The sequence below is a fragment of the Myripristis murdjan genome, chromosome 17, assembly GCF_902150065.1.
Source record: "Myripristis murdjan chromosome 17, fMyrMur1.1, whole genome shotgun sequence".
Lineage (NCBI taxonomy): Eukaryota > Metazoa > Chordata > Actinopteri > Holocentriformes > Holocentridae > Myripristis > Myripristis murdjan.
Genome location: NC_043996.1, coordinates 22,894,237 through 22,909,887, shown reverse-complemented (window position 1 = coordinate 22,909,887; position 15,651 = coordinate 22,894,237). Strand labels below are relative to the sequence as shown.

Here is a 15,651-nt window from a genome sequence, read left to right as displayed (position 1 = left end):
GCTCTGTCTCCCTCCACTTTCATGCTGCATTTCTAGAGAGCAATTTAGCCTCTAAAAAGGCCAAAAAAGGAGAAAATGACCAAAACAATGGCGCACTTTCTTAGATAATCTTTTAAAACGGTTATTTAAAAACAGCTTATTTCTACTAAGGCTACTTTCTAGGGTTAAAACCTCAATAAATTACCACTTCCTTTAATTTAAGGAAGCGCCACTTCCTTAAATTAAAATAAAAACACAGATTCTGGACAAACTATATTTCTGCGATGGATGTCCCTTACAAAATCAGTATGAATAATTTCCGTCCCTTGCAGTTTTACACAGAGCTGACTGTGCAGATGGGTTCCTGGCATTCTTGACCCCCAATAAAAGGACAGGTTAAAAGTTTACAAGCATCCATGCAGAAGACACTTGGCTCTGCAGAACGGCAGTGAGATAATGCTCATTACTGATGTTCCTTGAAATTGGCCTCTGAGAGGACTTTAATAAGCCAGTGAACATTTTCGGCTGAGTAAGGAGGCTGCTGATGTCATGTAATGCACACGGACCGTGCTGTGGTAATTAACTAAACTGCTACTTAGAATGCGGAGCAGCCGATATAATTTGACTAAGTCCCCTTGCCTCAGATTAGGCTGTGTGATTGCAGAACCATCTTTGTAATCTATGTCATGTATTCTAAACATGCTTGAATATATTTTTCTGTATTTGGCAAAAACATAAAATCCGACACAAAATGAAAGTTTTCCTGTTTTATTATTTGGTTAGCAGCGTTTAACATAGGATTGGGCAATTTACTGATATTTATTGATCAATTTATTTACTGATATCGATATAGAATGTCCTGCTCTTGTTCATAAATATAATATGAAAGCACTAATAGACATGCCCACAATAACATTACAATATTGATATCAAGGAATCCAGTTAAAGATACTGCAGGTAACACTTTATACTAGCAATCATTGATAAACAGTAAATTGATAGTTAATTAATAGCTATTTAATAGTGACAAAAAAGAAATGATAATTAATATTTTTTACTAATATTAAAAATTCTATAATGTATGATATATTATCATTAGTTGAATGTAGTATAACCTCACTCATGCTACGTTTGTGTTATATTGTGCTTGTCAGTGGTGTGTGTTATGGTGTGAGCATATGAGCAGAGCCAAATGTCAGGTCTCTATCTGGGTTTAATTTTGTGTAGTTAGTTTTGTGTGTATGTGTACAGCAATACTAATAATTAGTAAACATTATTAATTATAACTTCATTGTTAACAGTAAAATAACTATTAACTTAAGTGTAATTAATTCTCCTCAGTTTGCTATTTATTGATGATGGTTATTATAAAATATCACCATGTTGATCATCTCTCCAGGTCAAACAGCAACATGGAATATGAGGAATATTCTGAATGAGGCTCCTGCCCCAGCAGTTTGATGGATGATGACTGTGTTGAGGGCCACCTGTTTTCTGGCTCCTGTCACATCCTTGTCAAAAAAAGTGTTAAACAATAGCACAGATTTCCCAAGCTGGGATTTTGTCTCTCCTACCATCTGTACTCAGGATCAGGAAACCCCGCAACTGCTCCCAAAGAGCCTCTAAGAAGATTTCATCTGAAAGCATCAAGAGCAGCAATTATCCATCTGATTGCATGGCCCCTGTGGTGTTTTTGAGATCAAATTGGTATCGCAAATGATCTGTGCGGGCGGTTTGTGTGGATGAATCTTCCTAATAGATCAGTATTGAAAATCATGGGTCTCTGGAGCTGGCCAAAGCCACAGCGAGAAACTTAAACCTCCACATTCCTGACTGGATTGGTAATCAATTGTTACGTGTGCCTTTTTGTTGACACCAACTGCACATTTGAGTGACCCATTACACACTGCTTTGTCAAAACAGAGAGGAATAATTAGAAAATGTGTGAATGAAATATGCCATGCAACCTGATCTGGGGTTTCAAATGAACATGCATCTTGTTTTTTTTTTTCTTCCTCAGAGGATAAACAGATTCTACAAGGGCCCGATGAGCAAATAGGGAGGCTTGAAGAATAGCAGGAGACACAGTGGTGATGGAAATGAATTTAATCATGAAACTGTTACCCTGGTAACAATTGCCTTATGTACAAATGGGCCTGCAATAGTGGTCTATTTCAACCTTGGGAGTGCTTTTCTTGTGAGAAATGTCACGCTGGATTTAGGAAAACCTCTGTCCTTCACAGCAGGTCTGAGCACTAAGAAACAACTGTGAATAAGAGGATGGGTAAAAAACAGAGAGGCACTGCTGTTATGTCACTAGGAACAAGATAAAAGATTTAAAATCCAGTCATTTGAACATGCTTAGTATGAATATTTTTAGAAGTAGGGCCCCTTTTCAGTGTGAATGATTTCCCTTGTAGGATTGTAAGAAGTTTGACATCTGCTTTGCTAAAAGGGAAATATTTTTGTCTTAAAGCCATGAGAAAATGCACAATTGTTGCGTAACAAGAGCGGCATGCAACATAGAATTTGACATTTTGGATACCGTAGAGTACAAGATTAGTATTCCACCTAATTCATTGTGAGAAAGAAACCAGCCTAATGAATGGTTGAATAAAATGATTTACAGCTGTCCTTTTAACATCCAGTAATCCCAATGCCAGCGTGTGACTCACATTTGAGAAAACAACATGAAGATGTACCAATCAGGCGGGAAGAAATGCCCATCACCGAGCACAAGGACTACACAAGGCAACACGTGAGAAAGAGATGTCTCCTTCAAGGCTAAAAAGAGAGAGACCTGTCCGAGAGCAGCGGCGGTGTCACAGAGGCTGCACTTATCTCCTCCCCAGATTAAGTCCCAATTGTTCGCGGGGAACAAAGGCAGCCAGTGAGGAAACCAGCCCCCCAAGGGCCAGATGGTCAGCGTTCAGAGCCCCCTGACCCCTGCAGCCCTTGCCCTCTGTGACAGGGCTGCGCGTGCTCTAGGCGAGACAGGCCACCCAGCGCATTCACAATTCACACATACAAAACACCCCTACTCACCACACAATCACATTGTACTGTACTAAAGCAACATTTCACTCTGGTGGAATATCTGTTCTTAATGTAGATTGAATGGTTCAAACCTAACACTACATATCAGCTATAAGGAATCTACCGTCACCACCAACAAATAATGTTTCCAGTCAGCCTAATTGCATAAAAAAAAATAAATGAATAAAATAAACTGGACACCACTGCATGGCAGTGAATATGGGTTGCTGGTTGTTTGGACCAGCGCTGTTAAACACTGCCTTAGCAACAACAGTGACTTTGTTCAGCTTTTGTGATTCTCTGTAGCAGCGCTGTAACTGAATTTGCATTATTAGCGGCTCTGTGAAATGGAAAAAAATACTACTGATAATAATGTTAATAATGATTTTGTCCTGATATAAGGTGTAACATGCATTCAGGATTCTGGTTAAAAAGAAATGCATTATAATAAGCTGTAAAGTGACTAGATGTTAGAGTGTGTGTATGTGTTTGTGTGTGTGTGTGTGTGTGTGTGTGTGTGTGTGTGTGTGTGTTGGGGGGGTGTCAGTTGGAGACATAAGGAATGCAACCTTTGGGACATGAAACATGTGGGATGGCAGATTACATCTGGTCAAGACAGACTGGTTTGCCTGTAATTACAATGACAAACCACAAACTACATCTCCTGGTCACTCTTATCTGATACGTCTTTATCTCGGCTGCTGAGGCATATTTCAACACCAACCCTTAGGTAACACTACAACTGTGCTCAACAGACAAAAAGTGTAAATTAGTGGCCTAGTTTCCAGGTATGTCATAACTTACTCAACAATGATTAATCAGTGAGAAAGTGATAAGTCACACTATCAGTCACCATCTCAGAATATCTGAATAATCCTGTGTCAACTGTTTGGTAAGGCTATTACCTACTCTTCTGCAAATTCCATAAACAAACAGACTGCTCATTTGACACTGTACATCACTGCCCGGCTTATCTGCCACAAGTTAAAATAAATAAATAAATAAATAAAAATACAACATACCACACTGACACATTCATCTGTGATATGCTCAAAGGGTTAATTTTCAATCAAAGCTGAACAATTTCTAGTAAAGGCGACTCTAGTTAAGATGCAAAATAAAGTATAATGGTGCAAACTGAGAAAAACAGGGATTCATTCAGTGTTTCTGAGCATTCACACAGTCCTTGATTCAGAGAGCAGTAGATCATTGCTTCACATTACAATTTAATCCCACCTCTCCGTAAAATAACCTGCACAGTTTCCTCACGACAGTTGGTGACGCTTGAGGGGATTTGCTCATGCAGAAACTTGGGCTATGAACGCCTCTTCCAGCATCTCTGTGCAGCATCGCGGACGACCGGCTGCCGTAGCGCCGTCACCTGCGTGGACTAGAGCGCACGGACTAATCCCCTGCGCGATCACTAATGTGGCTTCCCACGGCCTGTAATATCTTACAGGTGTCTGGAACTGGGAACTATGAGACATGCAGGCCTACCTTGGTCCACGTCGGATCGCGTTTGAGCGCCATGTCCGTGCAGAATCGGGTGATAGCCTCGGCTGCTTGAGTCCCGGGGTCCGACCAGCAGGCTGCTCCGCTCCGCTTTGCCCCTCTACAGCTGAGCGGCGCACGGCCAGGGAGCCGCCATGTGACGTCAGGGACTTACTGTATGTACCGTTTGGTTCAGAGGGGACAGAGCTGAACTGGACGTGTGTTCCTCTGGGCCTACAAATCAGAAAAAATCAGAAAACAGCAACACTGACTTCCAAATGTGCAGCAAGCCCTGAACTTAAAGATTTTTCCTCCTCTGAATATAATTTATACTGCATGAAGGTTATAATGACTTTTCTTGCTTTTCTTTAACGTCTTTTTTTTTCTGTATTCTTTTTGTCTTAAATAGTACATCCAAAGAGACATCTGCCACTAAATACCTATGTTCTCTAAAACAACCAAAACTAAAACTCTTGAATTTTCACATAGATAGATAGATAGATAGATAGATAGATAGATAGACAGATAGAGATGGATAAAATAATGAATAAATTCAAAGTAACATACGCACATAAACAATGAACATAAATAAATGAAGAAACTGCAGTGGTTTTAAACTACTATATGCTGCTGTACACACACACACACACACACACACACACACACACACACATATAAAATTATTATTATTATCATTGTTATTATTATTATTGTTAAATTGGATTGCATGTCCTTTGCAAGTTTCTTAGCTCACATGGGGTGAGTTAACAGCTTGGGAACGTCGCCCTCTGTTGGTAGAAATGCAGAACTGCGCCCCTGCGTTGAAATAAAGTTTCATACATGTGATAAATGTATTTATATATTTTTCTGTTTATTGTCATTGCTGTCCTTAAATCATCGTAATCTCTTAAAAAACATCGTGCCCATCGTGAAATTATGGCCAGACAGACAGATAGATAGATAGATAGATAGATAGATAGATAGATAGATAGATAGATAGATAGATAGATAGATGGGCAGGCATACCCAGACATGGATCTAGATTGGCCCTTTGCGCAGACATGCTGTGATAGCCTGCAGCCCCCAGCCTGAGCACTGTCACACAGCATGTGATATGCCCACACCAGCCCCACAACACCACCACCTGTCTCCATCACAGCAAATATACACTCAGCAGCCATTTTATCAGCTCCACCTGTCCAGTCTGATGCAGTTCAATACAACAGCTCTGAATTGTAGAATAGTAGAAACACCTCTCAATAAAATGCAGCCCAGTACAACAGCAGCACTAACTATGAGCTCAATGCCAAACATAGAACTGAATGAACACCTCTGTTACTGTGACAAAAAGAAAATCTTGGCATTATAGGCAGCATAAAAGTAAACTTTACGGCAGAATAGTTGGATTGGATTGTTAAATTGTACAGGTGCACCTAGTAAAGTGGCCACTGATTTACTGAACAATATTAGGCTCAGACAGTGAGACCAAGCCCAACTATATTTTGCCATGAAGAGAAAAAAGATGCAAATCAGGTGCAAACCATGCATCATCACATGCCTTCTTACTTCAAACAAACAGCCTAGTCTGAAATCCAAAAATAAACAAATGGGCACGCCTCTGATGATGTTTTTTTATGGGGTTGTTATGGGATTTGCAGTATTAGATAGATAGATAGATAGATAGATAGATAGATAGATAGACAGATAGTTGGCTACTTTACTTTCTTACTTTCAACTGAAACTGAAGCAGTAACAATGGCAAGTATTTAGAGGTGTAAGATGTAACAAGAGGCAGGCCAGTATTTTAACACCTGTAAAGGAAAGGGGGGTAACTGGTGACCGCTTGCTGGTCGAATCCAAGCTGGTCTAATTTCCAATTCAACAAATAAGTTTTATCATCTCCAATTCCTATATTTTATTCCCAATGATGCATTTTCATCAGTACAGGCTCACCAGGGCTTATTTAAAATAGTGTGTGGGTTCTATTAGGAGAAATTAAATACACATACACATAAACAGCCTTTAACAAAGTAGTTTAAACACTCTACCTCCACTTTAGGCTACAAAGGAAATGTCAAAGTATTTATCTCAAAGCCACTGATAAATACCCACAGTAAAACGGTAGGTGCAGTTTTCATGAATGGCCACAAGGTGTCAGGTTAAGACCATGATGCAAGCAGAACAGCGCAGAATCGTGAACTACATTGAAGTAATACTCGGAGTTAAACTACATGTGCAAGCGCTAGCTGGTAGTTCAACTTTTTACATAGTTAGGCCTAAATTACCTTTTTTTAATCATTTTTGTGCCATTAACCACTGAAGCCACTGAAGCTACATATGGGGTGCCGAATGTAAAAATTCGGTCACCATTTTATAGACAACATATTTCGAACATTTAGCTGACTTTCCTCACATTTAGCTCATTTTTCTTTCATTTTTCTTTCATTTGAGACAAAAATTCATGTAAAACAGCATGTTCTCTAATTGTTAAAAAAATGTGTACGCATGAAAAATAAATCTAAATCTAAATGCTAAATCTAAATCTAAATGTTAAATGTAAATCTAAATGTTAAATCTAAATGTAAATGTTAAATGTAAATCTAAATGTTAAATCTAAATGTAAATGTTAAATCTAAATCTAAATGTTAAATGTAAATGTTAAATCTAAATGTAAATGTTAAATGTAAATCTAAATGTTAAATCTAAATGTAAATGTTAAATGTAAATCTAAATGTTAAATGTAAATCTAAATGTTAAATCTAAATGTAAATGTTAAATGTAAATCTAAATGTTAAATCTAAATGTAAATGTTAAATGTAAATCTAAATGTTAAATCTAAATGTAAATGTTAAATCTAAATGTAAATGTTAAATGTAAATCTAAATGTTAAATCTAAATGTAAATGTTAAATCGGTCGCCAAGTGTAAAGCTAAATATTTAGAAATTATGCAAATTGGGCAGGTCAGCGCCCGTCGTCCACGCCCCTGGCAGTAGCCTCAGATCATGTGGCCCCGCCCACACCACCGACTGCGGCTCAGTGGGTGAGGCGAGGTGAAGAGGCAGAGACATGGCCGGTTCGCTCCCGACAGAGGAGCTCGAGAGGGCCGTTGTGGCCGGTGTGCGGGCTGCACTTCAGGGGATGATTCCACGGGTGCACTCCACACCACAAACGGTAAGTGAAGCAGTTGAATTTTAACTTATTAACTAATTCTGGACGGAGTTCCTGTTAGCTTAGTTAGCCGGCCGACAAGCTAACGTCACCGTTTGTCAGTGTGACTTGGATGCTAGCAAAGGTTATGTGATCCACAGTAAAGATTAGCTATAGCTATGTTTGAAAAACGTAACCCCAGTTAACCACAACTCAGTGGTTACCAGTAGCAACAGTGACCATGTTTCATGTCTCTCTTTTTCAAGACCCTTTTTTGGAAAAATACTTTTTATATGGACATTCTGCAACATCAGCCCATGCTAGCTTTAAACTCAGTGCGGGGTATAGCTCTGTGGCAACTTCAAGCGTTTTTTTGCTGCATCACAGCCCTCGTAACGTTTCTCATTCACAAAATCGCACACCCTCCTAACCCTCCTAACCCTCCAGCTGGAGCGGCATGTCCGCTGGCTGCTACATTCAACCGGGTGGCGGCGCACACTGGCCGGCCCACCTGATACCGGCCGGTCGGCACCACGCCCACCCGGTCAGGTCTGCCGGATCTGACAGGTGCGCTGCGCACACAGACTGCCATATATACCTTTCATCATAAATCAACTTTTGTTTATACGCAGTTGCAGCAGCACAATGGACAGCAACACAGACAACATGGTTGATTATTGATTGTGTGACTCCGCCATTCGCAGGTAATCGCGCTGCGCATTAAACGAGTTTGCTTAGGGCAGGAGGAGCTACGTTAACAGGAACAGCTAACTAAGCTAACAGGAACTCCGTCCAGAATTAGTTAATAAGTTAAAATTCAACTGCTTCACTTACCGTTTGTGGTGTGGAGTGCACCCGTGGAATCATCCCCTGAAGTGCAGCCCGCACACCGGCCACAACGGCCCTCTCGAGCTCCTCTGTCGGGAGCGAACCGGCCATGTCTCTGCCTCTTCACCTCGCCTCACCCACTGAGCCGCAGTCGGTGGTGTGGGCGGGGCCACATGATCTGAGGCTACTGCCAGGGGCGTGGACGACGGGCGCTGACCTGCCCAATTTGCATAATTTCTAAATATTTAGCTTTACACTTGGCGACCGATTTAACATTTACATTTAGATTTAACATTTAGATTTACATTTAACATTTACATTTAGATTTAACATTTACATTTAGATTTAACATTTAGATTTACATTTAACATTTACATTTAGATTTAACATTTAGATTTACATTTAACATTTACATTTAGATTTAACATTTAGATTTACATTTAACATTTAGATTTACATTTAACATTTACATTTAGATTTAACATTTAGATTTACATTTAACATTTACATTTAGATTTAACATTTACATTTAACATTTAGATTTAGATTTAACATTTACATTTAGATTTAACATTTAGATTTACATTTAACATTTACATTTAGATTTAACATTTAGATTTACATTTAACATTTAGATTTAGATTTAGCATTTAGATTTAGATTTATTTTTCATGCGTACACATTTTTTTAACAATTAGAGAACATGCTGTTTTACATGAATTTTTGTCTCAAATGAAAGAAAAATGAAAGAAAAATGAGCTAAATGTGAGGAAAGTCAGCTAAATGTTCGAAATATGTTGTCTATAAAATGGTGACCGAATTTTTACATTCGGCACCCCATAGCTACAAACAATTTTTTTTTTTTTTTTTTTTTTTTACAAATTATTTTACGATTGCTTCTCTGCTGTAAGATAAGTTGTTGCATCGTCATTTAAAAGTTACCTAGCTATCTGATGCCTGATGCAACACCCCCACCTGGACTGTAGTTTCTGGAAGGCAGGTGTCTTGACTGATGGACATTGCACCAAAGCTGACATTGCTTGCACATAACATAACATATTTTATTTTATTTTGGGTTTTTGTATGATCTGTGGACAAGTGATCACAAGTTTGTATGACTTTTTATATTATATTTTGTTGAAATTCCTTATCACATGAGCACTGTGTTTTTTTCCGAGTAGTTTGAACTGCATCTTCAAAGTAGCTTTCGTTAACTAAGCTAGATTTCTCCCTAGGGTAGCTCTGCTGTACTTCCTCTGCTAACTTGCATAGCTATGCTTTTGAGCAGTAGCATAAAAAAGGGAAGTAGCTAGCTACTGCTGAATAAAAAAAAAAAAAAAAAGATCAAAGTAAAAGGCCTAAATAAAATGCATTTTTAGTTATGTGTCTAAAAGTAGTTAGTAAATTAGTAAATAATAATTTAAAAGATAATTAAAACGAAAAAATGAAGTGCATTAAATTGATCTAAGAGACCTCCCCCCACCACCGCTCCACTCAGACTGCCCTCTTGCTTGCAGGTGTCGCTGTTGAAACATCACTTTTTTTTCCAAGGAGGAGAGAAAAACTATTTTATAAATGATACTGAGATTTGGTAATGGTTTATCTCAACTTTTTTTTTTCTTTCTCATTTTGATCTCCCTCTTGCCCCTCAGAAATACAGGGGGAGCAACCTCCTCTGCCTCTGTGGACCTGACTATGATAGATAGATAGATAGATAGATAGATAGATAGATAGATAGATAGATAGATAGATAGAGCCAAAAAAATATAAATAATGATACATAGAGCATTCACATTTGCATGGTGTCTAGATACATATGACTGCAGACTGCATGTAGTCTGATCCTGAGTATGAAAGCTGGGGAAAGTCGCCCTCTGTTGGGCAAATGTAGAATAAACGCAGAGAGGGTCCTCACACAAGCCTCATAACTAAAACAGCAGGCATATACTTTAATTAATTTTCCTAATCAGCAAAAATTACAATAAGTGGATATTAGAGGTTTCACTCACCCTCATCCCTCTGTTTTATTGCCAGCAACAGTGTCAGGGTCATCAAAGTAGAAAATTAGAGCTACTCTCGGATGGCTCTGTCTGTCCCTGAATGAATGAATGAATGAATGAATGAATGAGTGAGTGAGTGAGTGAGTGAGTGAATGAATGAATGAATACATAATTACATAAATACACAATAATATATAACATATAATATATAATAAATATATAATAAATACATAAATAAAGTCATTAATGAATTTTGTGGAACCAGTCCGCATTGACTCAACGTCTAAACAGGCCATAAGTTTATCAACTGAATTTACAGATTCACTTTATCCATTACTGGCATGAGCCACACAAGAACCCTCGTAACTCGTGAAAAAACACAATATGGGAATGCAGCGGATTCTGTTAATTCATTAACGCTTCATATAGCCACTTACTAAGCATGACTTTGCAAATTTGCCAAAAGTTTAGTCAGTGAGCTTTACTGTATCAGCATTTTCAAAGGCAGTGAGGAAACGTGCATGTTTTTGTTGTGAAGTGAGGTGTCCTAATATATTTTTTGCAGCGTTATCTTTTCACACGGGATCCGTAATGAGAAAAAAATGAATGAAAAAGTTCCTGAGAGATGACTTTTACTCCCTTAAGGGAGATTTGAATAATCTCCAATTTAATACATGACGTTTATCATGATCATATCGAAAAAGGAAAGGGGAATTTGAAAGAGGAATTTGGGGTAAATTCCGCTCATGTCACATACACTACTAAAGGTTATGAAGCAAACAAACCTAAAAATAAATAAATAAATAAATAAAAAATGGCTGTTTCTTTTGTCTTCCTATGCGGACTTTGAGTGTTTTTAGGAGTTCAATAATGAATTTACAAGCAGCACATAATGATGTCTCAGAGTGTTGGATTATTCCATCATAAAAATATTATTATAGGCCAGTGAGGCCATAACGTCAATCGTACGCCAACATCTGACCAATCAACACACCTACAAGAATACAACAGAATAGAAACTGCTATATAAAAAGCCAAGCCATAGATATATTGCAGCTGAATAATTTAATTACACTTCTGTGGGAATAGAATGGAATATAATAGAAAATACATATATTTATGAGTATGAGTATTTCTGAGGCCTGTTTTAATGGCGTTTCTCCCCCAAACAAACAAATCAAACGAGGTAACAACATGTTGCCATCACACTTCGCTCCTTGAACGCGTCTCGGCGGGGCGCATGCGCAGTGCTTGACATTTCGAAGTTGCTTCTCAGGGGTGTTTGAACAGGAAGGCGGACATGTTGGTCAGGCTGTGGGAGAAAATCGGGCATCGGCTGTTTTTTTTATATTTTCGAAAAATAACACATCCAAAACTGACTTGTATGTGTCTGATCTGGGGAAAAATCCGTATGGACTGGTGACAATCGACGGCGAGTGACAGTCGACGGCGTGCAGCGGAAGGACGACCGTTGAACGTTTTAACAAGACCGTGTTTTAAACTGCTCGAAATTTGGAAGAAGCAGAAGTTTTTTTCGCCACTACTTCTACTTTGCAGCTGTCAGACTCGTTTGTCTTTTTTGCAACGGCCTGGCACCGATATGGAAACGGGCCTGGACTAATCTTGCCACCTATGATGCTTTGCAAATAGATGTTACATTTGAGTTTTAGTTGCCTTTTGTTTGGATGCATCAACATTTTTAAACCCTTATCCTCAGCGGCATCCTGTGGAGGCTGACTAATCTGTTGCCGCATTTATCTTTTGTAACTGAAGTTGTTGGCCATTCACAATGGAAAAACATCTTTCGTTTTGAAAAATGTGGCTTTTGCATATTCAACGCAACTTCAAACAATTCGTTGTTTGTGAAAAGTCGAGAAGAAACACGTCTTTTCTTTGAAGTGTGGTTTAAAGTTCACACGAAGAAAGGGACATTTGGCTAGCTAGCTGCCGCTGGCTGCTAAGCTAGCTAGTATTCTGGCTCATCAGTGAGCTGTTTTTTTTTTTTTTGTTCATAGCCTAACTGTGGAGCTCAGTTTAACAGCAAAAATGTCAGCTGGAGAAAGTTTGGAGGCACGGTTTGAAAAAATCGATGTCATGTTGAAGGACCCCAAGTCAGAAATAAACACGGATTGTCTTCTGGTAAGTTTGTTGCTTGCTAGCTGCTAGCTGGCTATTTAGCTAGCCAGTCAGCCATTCGGGGTCAGACTACTCCTTGGAGCAGAAATTCATTCCGACGCTGAGAAGTTGTCTCATTGTCACCGAGGAAAGGTGTTGATATTGACGCCGACGGGCCACTTGGCTCATACAACAAATCAGGTTCAGACAGCTTTCTGTGCTCGTATAAAGCTCAAGGATTTGCGAAAAGCGAAGGAATCAGCCGTTTGAGCCTGTGCTTTTTCTTCTGCTCAAACGCGATCGTTTCTTAGCAAAATGCCGACACTGTAATTGCTAGGATTTTAGGTTGGTGTTTATTTTACATGACGATGGAAACCCCTGCCTTCATATCTTGTGATATTGATTGGTGCCACAGGAGTATGCCAACAGAAGAAACAGTGATACTTGTGAAAGATGGCAGTGGTATCTCTTTTCCCTACAAAGCCAGAAGTTTTATTTACACCATTTGAAAATATTATCCTATCACTGCATCTGATCAACTTGAATCAGATCTCATCTTCCAGCCATCTCAAACTAATCAGGTCTATTATGTTATAGTTCTCCTTTCAGTTGGTTATTGAATTGATGGTTGTAGTCTTTGTAGTGAGCTGTTTTGTCTAGATTTTCTTATCTGAGCTTCATTTCAAGTGATAGGCTGCCTGCCTACCAGTGCCTTGCAAGCCTGTTGAAACCTGCAGGTCTCCAGCTGCATCAGTACACCTGTTTGCTGGAGTCTTCTCTGGCTGCTTCCTGTCTCTGGGCGACAACTCATGAAGTGGCTCCTCTGTCTGGGGAAAGAAGGCGGATGCTGCCACGTGCTGAAACCCCAGAACAACACCTTCAGAGGATTTATTAATTGAGGCAGTCATAGTATCTGAGTCACAGTGAGGTAGATGCCAAGGGGATGCTCTTGTGTCAAATGTTTGTTTATATTTGGAGTGTTTGAGCTTGGATGACAGTGACACTGAATATTTTCACAGGGAATTTGCCATTACTGACTCATGGAAGCCTTTGTGCTTAGATGTGGCATAGTTCAGTCAAGCCAGAAAGATACACGTGACTAATTGGGTGGAAAACTCTGGCCTGAATTTTCTGCATTGGCTCTTGGTGACTAAATTTTGTTTGCTTGCAGGTATGGCTTGAGTAGTATGAGTTTTGTCTTAGTCAGGGGAGTGAAGGGTGGCTGCTAGAACTGGCAAAGAAGGACTTGCAGGTTCCTGTCCTTGTAGGTTATACGGTATTTCTATTGTAATGCTCTCAGGTGTTCTCCATATAAGGTCACACTGTTTTGATTGTGTCCAAACCCACTATTTGAGTGTTCGGATAGTATATCACATGCTAACATGTCATACAGAAAGTATGATTGGCGGAACATCAGGGAATCCGTTTCTGTGTTTGGGGAAGAGGCTTTCCTTTAACCCCACCCCCTTACCCACCTTGAAGTATTTCTGCTCAAGCTGCTATAGATATAGTCAGCTCTTGAAAAGAGAAGTTGCTTAGTCTCTGTGACCTCCCATCCTGGTGTACAGAAAGGCAATTAAACTCACCTAAAAGTGCACACGCTCTGCATTTTTAATGGCAAAAAGCTGTGGGGACTGTTCCTGCCGGCAGCCTCACACACAAGGGTGTTGTTCCTCTTTTTTTTCCCCTCTGCAATCTCCCTCTGATCAATGAATGGAGGCCTTTTGCCGAGGCACCCTCTGCCATCATGCAACTCCACCCACAGCTTAATAAAATTCCACGCTAATCAAATAACCTCTTGTCTTTGACTGGCCTGGAGTCCCCTGTGTGTCCCTAAGCCATTCTGCGCGTCTGGAGAGAGAGTAGAGACCAGGCAGGCAGCTCTGAGGTAGCTGGGTGTGGGCTCTGCTCTCTACCCATAAACCAAAATTATGTGGACTGAATACTCATGTTTCTGAAGGCCTTGAATCAGGACATTTAACTCATAAAGCAGCCCGCATGCTTGGCTATGAGTAATAGGTTCCATCAAAATGCACAATGCAAGCCTTTTACTGGCCATGTTTCTGTACCTGAGCCTTGAACTGGTATTGCCTTCTGACTGCAGTATAGTGCTGCAGTGGTGATGGCTTTATTTTGTTTTCCCATGGAACCCAGGCCTGTGTTGTGTGATGGTGACATTTGGCTTGCACCTTCCCACCCAGCTCAGGGGTGGCCTATCAAGCACTGTATTCTAACCCTGTCATCCTTATCTTCACCCCCTAAATAATTTCTGCTGCAGAGAAGAGGGGCTTATCTAGGATGGGCTGCCCCTCATCATTGTGTTCTAGGCTGGCTCCTAAGAGCCATTCCGAACAGACAGAATTCCTAACATTGTAATGAGAAAGCTCATTGACATCAAGGGGCTGACTATTGTCCATTTACATTGCTTGTTTTTTTTTTTGTAAATTGTTGATAGCTTTCATACTGGGATGTTTTTCAAATGATGTACCTGGCTTGAGCATCCTTGGGTGTGATGGAGTATCTGAATTGGTAGAGTTGGGTATCAGCCAAGTGTTGAAAAATGTTGTTATTGAATACCAAGCACTAGTGGCTTTTGCACTTGGTAGTTTTCTGGCAATGTTAGTTCACCAGTTCGTGAAGTAGAATGACTGAGTTGACATGTTGTAACTTTTTGCGTGTTACTTGAGATATATAGATGTATCCTGGCATACCCCTTTGGGTGCATTAGTGGCACAGATTTGATCCCTCTTGATCTGTCATTTGAAGTCTGGACTGAATCTGTAATAAGGCTAATTACAGGAAACAACTAGGCTCGTGAACCAGATTTCAGACAGTGATTGACTAGGTGAATTTTGGGCACTTTGCTGATATTCTTACTCTTAAGACTAAATCAAACTGGAATTGTTAATTCACCAGCACCACATATGGTACAGTTTATTTGGTGTTCACTCAGGATACAAAATTAAAGTTTCGTTACTATGACCACGCCTTTGATAGTCTATATGCAGTAATATGCTATTCGATTACAAGTTATTGCTTTACTGTAGAATTTTG

General features: G+C 39.6%; 2 protein-coding genes across 4 annotated transcripts in view; one reads left to right on the top strand and one right to left on the bottom strand.

The window, feature by feature from the left end:
• greb1l (GREB1 like retinoic acid receptor coactivator) overlaps positions 1-4,585 on the bottom strand; it is a 49,593-nt gene extending 45,008 nt beyond the window's left edge. For both annotated transcript variants that reach the window (XM_030075033.1, XM_030075035.1), the window contains exon 1: positions 4,513-4,585. The gene's annotated coding sequence lies outside the window, so the exon portion shown is untranslated. The remainder of the gene's footprint in view (positions 1-4,512) is intronic.
• A 7,186-nt stretch (positions 4,586-11,771) lies between these two features.
• rock1 (Rho-associated, coiled-coil containing protein kinase 1) overlaps positions 11,772-15,651 on the top strand; it is a 37,548-nt gene continuing 33,668 nt past the window's right edge. For both annotated transcript variants that reach the window (XM_030075416.1, XM_030075415.1), the window contains exon 1: positions 11,772-12,621. In XM_030075416.1, coding sequence (XP_029931276.1) covers positions 12,529-12,621 — 93 coding nt within the window. In that variant the 5' untranslated portion in view covers positions 11,772-12,528. The remainder of the gene's footprint in view (positions 12,622-15,651) is intronic.